This window comes from Fistularia commersonii, chromosome 12, assembly GCF_037954325.1.
Source record: "Fistularia commersonii isolate RoL2024-O1a breed Wild chromosome 12, RoL_Fcom_v1.0, whole genome shotgun sequence".
NCBI lineage: Eukaryota > Metazoa > Chordata > Actinopteri > Syngnathiformes > Fistulariidae > Fistularia > Fistularia commersonii.
In genome coordinates this window covers 17,764,339-17,771,307 of record NC_141295.1, presented here as the reverse complement: position 1 = coordinate 17,771,307, position 6,969 = coordinate 17,764,339, and the positions used below count along the sequence as shown (strand labels likewise).

The 6,969-nt window shown below is 44.4% G+C and overlaps 1 protein-coding gene across 1 annotated transcript in view; it reads right to left on the bottom strand.

Moving 5' to 3' along the window:
* Nucleotides 1–2,048: 2,048 nt before the first annotated feature.
* mtnr1aa (melatonin receptor 1A a) overlaps nucleotides 2,049–6,969 on the bottom strand; it is a 46,978-nt gene continuing 42,057 nt past the window's right edge. The window contains exon 2 of the mRNA XM_086157465.1: nucleotides 2,049–3,238. Coding sequence (XP_086013591.1) covers nucleotides 2,370–3,238 — 869 coding nt within the window. The 3' untranslated portion in view covers nucleotides 2,049–2,369. The remainder of the gene's footprint in view (nucleotides 3,239–6,969) is intronic.

Sequence of the window (6,969 nt, the reverse complement as noted above, 5' to 3'; positions counted from 1 at the left end):
TGCCTGGCAGCTCCACCTTCAGCAACTTTCTACCCAGAAGCTCCACCTTCAGCAACTTTCTACCCAGATCTTCACCATGATTTAGACATGAACAGAGTGTTCATGTCCAAACCATCTCAGTCATCACTTTGTCCGGTCATACGTGTCCTGCACCCCTGTGACATATTCCTCACTTCCTTTGGGCTTTTCCCTTCAGGAGTCGTCATAGCAAATCAACCTTCTCGATCCAACCCTATTCTCTGGATCCTCCTCTCTCACACCAACTAACTTCATATCCTCTCTCACTTCATCCATAATTCTTCTCTTTGGTTTTCCTCTAGACCTCCTGCCTGGCAGCTTCACCTTCAGCAACCTTCTACCCAGATCTTCACCATGATTTAGACATGAACTGAGGAGTGTTCATGTTCAAACCATCTCTGTCATCACTCAGTCATACATGTCCTGCACCCCTGTGGCAAATTATTTTCTCTTGGCTTTTCCCTTCAGGGGTCTCCACAGCAAATCCACCTTCTTCATCTGACCCTATTCTCACACCAACTAACTTCATATCCTCTCACAACATCCATAAATCTTCTCTTTGGTCTTCCCCAAGACCTGTAATTCCAGCATCCGTCTACCAATATATTCACCATCCCTCCTCTGTCCATGACCCAACCATCTCAGTCTGGCGTCTCTGACCTTCTCTCCAAAACATCTAACATGTGCCGTTCCTCTGATGATCATTCCTGATCCTCTCCGTCCTGGTCACTCCCAAAGAGAACCTCCAGATCTCCATCTCTGCAACCTCCAGCTCTGCCTCCTGTCTTTTTGTCAGTGTTACTGTTTCTAGTCCACACAGCATCGCTGGTCTCACCACTGTCTTGTCCACCTTTCCTTTCATTCTGGCTGAGAGTCTTCTATCTCTTTGTACCCCGACACTTTTCTCCACCCATTCCAACCCGCTCAAACCCGTCTCGTCACCTCTTTTCCACACTCTCAGCTGCTCTGGACTACAGTAAAATGAAATTAAAATTCATTTTATTCAACAAATAAAATACCCAGCAACGCGAACTCTCGCCCCTACCATCGTACCCACGCGAGATCTCATACAGAATAACAACGCACTCTACGAGGCTTCCTAAAGGCCCAGCATCTCCCCAAAAGTCTGGTATGGCGCCCAAGCGTAGCAGGAAGATGCTAACTATTGCTGAAAAGATAAAACTTCTCAATATGTTAAATCGCCGGAACTACCGAACAGCAAATTCCTCATCATTCAAGTTTCGGTATTTCAATATTTATCGTATGTTACAATTATCCAAAAGCGTCGAGTGTTCTGTATAAGAGCGCGAGAAGCGTAACAAAGTCGACGGTGGGTTGATAGCAGTTTGCTGGCGGTTCGTAAAGGGCCGAGTGAGGTTCGTTGAGGGTTAATTTATCTGTAAATAACATCAAATTGATCAGTTCGCTTTTGGCGGGGGATCTTTGAACGGAACTCCCGTGTAAAATGAGGGTCCACTTATATATTCAAAACAATCAGCTGGTCTTTTTGAGCGATGGCGGCGTTTCCAGCATCACGGCGAGGAGTTCGTCCAGGTTCCTCCGGGTTCCTCCTCCAGTCCAGCCCTGATTTCGGCACGATTGCGGGGACGATAAAAAACGAACCAACGAACGAACGACTTTAAGTCGCGTCCCGGAATGGATCCAAGCACAGCAGCGATCGGTAAATATTCCATCAATGTCAGATTTATTTATTTTTGCATATGAACATTTCCTGATATCCATGCATACTGGAGAGAGCGAAAGAGAGAGAGAGAGAGAGACAGAAAGAGAAAGAAAGAGAGAGAGAGAGAGAGATTTAAACCCTTCTTACTAAAATATATATTCCACCTAATGAAAGGGATAGTATTGCAGGGTATAATAAGACAGCAGCAACCCACATTGTTTGTACTCAATCAGTGAAACACTGTCACGAATGAGGTTATTACACTTTTTCAGGTTCGTTTATAAATTTCCGCGTATGTTTCGATCGTTGTTTTGTCACTTTTTTTTTTTTTTTCTCTTCTTCGTACTTGGCAAATATGGTCTCGGTTTAGTTGGAGCATGATATATTTTACGAATATATCTACATGACGTTTCATCCAAAATAAATACTGAATATAATGATACATTTATATCATCACTGTAAACAGAAAACAAAACAGGACATCATATATTTACTGGACTACCGGAACTGCAGAACCCAACAAAAGTGCTTGATAAGATACAAAGATTATATGCACTCCTGTTTTCCTGTCGTTTTCTGAGAGCTGGTTTAGCACCTTTTAACAGTCTGGACGACTCGGAGGATCGAAGCTGCTGATATTCATATTTGGTATTTTGAAGCTCTGGGTTCAGACGGAGTCCACCTTCACCTGGTTGTTGTTGGTCATGAGCGGCGACGGTTTGCTCTTGAGCCTCTCGCCCGCGTCGTTGGAGCTGTCCTGGAAGAAGATGCGCGCCGTGCACACCGACACTACGATGCGCTTGTACTCGCGCCGGAAGTTCTGGTTTAGCACGCCGTATACGATGGCGTTAAGGCAGCTGTTGAAATAGGCCATGAAGTAGCTGGCCACGAATAACCACTCGGGGATGAGCGGGATCACCACTTCGGGCTTGATCGCCACCGCCAAACCGATGAAGTTGAGCGGCGCCCAGCAAACGGCGAAGAGCACAAACACCACAAACATGGTGACGAAGTTCCTCACGTCGTGCGGCGTCAGCTTGGGACGATTGTCGGGCTTCACCCGCCGCCTCACCTGTATGACCAGTATCCAGATGCGCAGGTAGCAGTAGGTGACAATCATGATGGGTAAAATAAAGTGAAAGAAAACCACGGCGATCGTGTACGCCGAGCTGGCCGACTGCTCGAAGGTGCAGGAGTAAACCCTGGGGTCGTACTGCAGCGAGCCCACGAAAAGGTTGGGCACGATGGCCACCACTGTCAGTGCCCAGATTAGCATCACATAGCACACCGAGTTTTTGTCGCTGTATAGTTTATCGTACTTGAGGCTGTGGCAGATATAGCAGTAGCGATTGATGGCGATGCCGGTGATGTTGAAGATGGAGCCGATGACGCTGACGCCCATGAGGAAGCCGCTGATCTGGCAGTGGACGTAGCCCAGGTTCCATCCATTGTGGAAGATGGAGGTGAGGACCAGAGGGTACGGGTAGATGGCGACCACGAGGTCGGCCACGGCGAGGCTCACCACGAAGATGTTCCCTGGAGACACAACAAACAAAGTACCGTCACTTCCGGCCTACAGAGACGCTACTTTTGTCACGGGCTTTGAACGACGCGGATAATTCATGGATTTTTTTCTTTAGCTAACAAACTTTACGCCGCCAAAACATTTAGCCTCGTCACATGGGACCGATGAAAATTCAGACACGGGAGACGACAATTTTTACGGTTTTAGTGCGCAGGAGGAAGACAAAGATAGCGGTTAGCTGTAGGAGGACAAAGCGGGGATAGAAAACGGATGGACTTTTCCTTGTGTTGTTCATTATTAATCTTTTTCATCAGCTGTAATACAGGCACTGTTTGGAAAAAAAAAGCATTTCCAGTACGTGTTTATGGAAGTTCATTGTACGTATTTAGTTGAAAGTTTGTACAGTTTTATATTTGTATGTTAACAAATGGATTCCGGAGCACCAAACATGCTCACGCTAACAACGCCAGACGGGTATTTCGCCATCGGAAGTTACCCTATGGCCCCCAGATGACCAAACTAATAATATCACATCAATATCACTTTCAACTTGGGTTTTATTGCCTGTTTATATATTATATGGTTATTTTACTGCCTATTTGTATATTTATATATATTGTCTATTTGTACAGTTTTATATTTGTATTGTCTTCACAGGACTACAGATGGAAATTAGCTATGAGCTTCGATCTGGCACAAACATCTCTGTGCTTAATGTAATTGTACACTGTCCTAATAAACTTCTAAACAAATAAACAAACAAACAGTTAAAAAAAAAATATTGTGTAAATATTTCTTATCATAACGTTGGCGGCTTATAGACAAGTGTGGCCCGTATATGTACACATAATTATTCAGTTATTTTCAGCCGGTGCGGCTTATATTCAGGTGCGCTCCAGAAGATGCAATATTGGAAAAGCGTAATCACATTATGTTGCGTGAATTTCCGTTTTATAAATCATATTCAAAGTGCCCGATCTTGGAAGTGACGACTCTGGAGGGAATGATTTGGGTTGAAACCAATCCATCGCTGCTCATCCTTGCGATATCACACCTTCGCAGAATTGTGGATACTATTCTAAAAAGAAGAGTAAGGCACTACGGACCGCTTTTAGTAAACTTGGTCCAAACGGTGCGATGATGGAGCAAGCTAAATAATTTCGAGACATCCTCTTGATATCGTCGCGCTTCATTATATAACTCAAGGGAACTTTTGAACCCAGAATCCCTCCAGAGAAGCCCCAGAGACCACATTTGTAACACGGGCCCGGCAACATCGGACCCTTTGATTGGTTGCCATAACATTTGAAGCGCTAATTGGGTCTGAAACACTGAGCTCTCGCTTTTGCCAGATCCCGGCAAAGTTCTCTCTTTTTTTTTTTTTTTTGTCTTTTTAATCCTAAAACCCGCTCACAGCAGGACCCTTTTGTTAAAAGCTTCACTTTGGGAACATCTGCGATCTCTAAATTTCACAGCATTGCATTTCACGGTATAAGAAGGATTGAGCACCAAAAGCGGCGGCGGTTCAGAAACCCATGTGAACGGACGCCGATAAAACCATCCTTTCGGGGAAGATGTTCAAACAAAGAGGAACCTGAGACCTTCTCGCTGTGAGGCGGAAACACCAACCACATCCGTCACCGGAAAAAAAAAAGATTAAGAAGGAATACAAACGGAAAACGGTGACCCTGAGACGTATGTGAGACGGAATTAAAACCTAAATGAGGTGTCCTAAATTCGTTGAACAGCGAACTCCGGGATTATTATCCAAAGAAGAACATCTTCCCGCGACGAAATCCTGTCGAATGCGGGTTGTGACTTCATCTAACATTCAAGATGGCGCAACGTTTAATTAGAACATCAATCATCCGTGGAACGTCCACGCAATGTCAGATTCTCTGGCCTCCCAGCCTGGTTTTTTTTTACATTTCTCCCGGCTCAACATCTGTTCATCAGTAACTCCAACATCCCTCTGACATTAAATTGACATTTTGCACTAGCCGTGACGCGCGGCAATCGGAAGACTCTTTTTCTTTTCCTTTCTTTTTTTTTTTTTTTTTTCATTTTATCATGTGACAACACGCTGATACGAATCAAAGCGCAGATACGGCGTGCCAATCACGGGAGATTTTTTTTTTTTTTGAACCGCCACAAGCAGCTTTTACAAGAAGGAATGTATTCCTATTTAAAAGAAATAAATAAATTGAAGTAAATACAATCTTTAAATATTTCCTTTTGACTCCGAAGATAATATTATCATGTGAGGACAACATTGCGCTTCTGGACCGCCGGCGGGGGTTAGGAAGTGTGCATGCAAGGCAAACACCACCTCCGAGGCCGGCGATCTCACAACAATGCCCTCCTTGTTTTAGACTTAAAATTAAACTTTAAACGTTGAGGGACACGTCGGTGAAGCTTCGCGGGAAGCGCGTATTTTATTATGACGCTCCGTCGCTTGTTTGCGGATTCACACCGCTTTACGTCGCCTGTCAGAAAAAAAAGGGATGTGGTAAGATCTCAAAACACACCCGCGGATCATTTTCACCGCTGTCAATCACGGGGGAGCGATGGAAAAGCGATCGGCACCTTAAAAAGGCATAATGACGAAACCCTACATCCACTCGTGCCTGTCTGACAACACCCTGCCGGCGGCGATAAGATGCATTTTCCACGCGTATCGGGGAGGATGAGAACTCCGCACAATTACTACAGTGCAAGAGGCAATTTCATTTGTACTGTCGGTATCAGACACACTCTTCTAACCTGCAGGCGGACCTGTCAGTCTCACCTGAGTATTAGAAGCACTCTGCCGATCGGCGCGGTGGCCGTTATCTCCGACAGAACATGCCAAGGATTCTGCCGCCACGGAGCACATGAGGCGATTAATTAAGTTTTGTCCTTTTAGACCTGTCATCCGGGTTCCCCCTCCGCGGGAAAATACGCCTCTGGCGCAGAATCCCCTGGCAAACGGAGCTTCGCTGCACATACGACGGGGGGGGGGGGGGGGGGGGGATACTTTGTTTGTTTGTTTGTTTGTTTAGAAGTTAATTAGGACAGTGTACAATTACATTAAGCACAGAGGCAGAGATGTTTGTACCAGATTGTAGCTCATAGCTAATTTCCATCTGTAGTCCTGGACAATACAAATATAAAACTGTACAAAATAGACAATATACACTGCTCAAAAAAATAGAGGGAACACTTAAAAAACACATCCTAGATCTAAATGAATGAAATGTTCTTATGAAATACTTTGCTCTTTACACAGTTGAATGTGCTGACAACAAAATCACACAAAAATGATCAATGGAAATCAATTGTATCAACCCATGGAGGTCTGGATTAGGAATCCCACTCAAAATTAAAGTGTAAAAACAAACTCCAGGCTGATCCAACTTTGATGTAATGTCCTTAAAACAAGTCAAAATGAATCTGTGTTGCTTCCTGAGTGGACACTATGATTTCACACAAGTGTGATTGACTTGGAGTTACATTGTGTTGTTCAAGTGTTCCCTTTATTTTTTTGAGCAGTATATATACAATATATAAACAGGCAATAAAATATGTATTTTGCAAGTTGAAAGTGCTATTGTTTACCCCTATCTTTTGTCGGGGTGAGTGTTTGAGGAAATAAGTGGATTTCATCGAAATCGAAGCTTTAGCTTGCATGCTCAACGGCGTTGGCACGGCAACCAGAAAGGGGTATTTCGATGGCTTGAATTTCAGGGAGCCGTTTGCACAA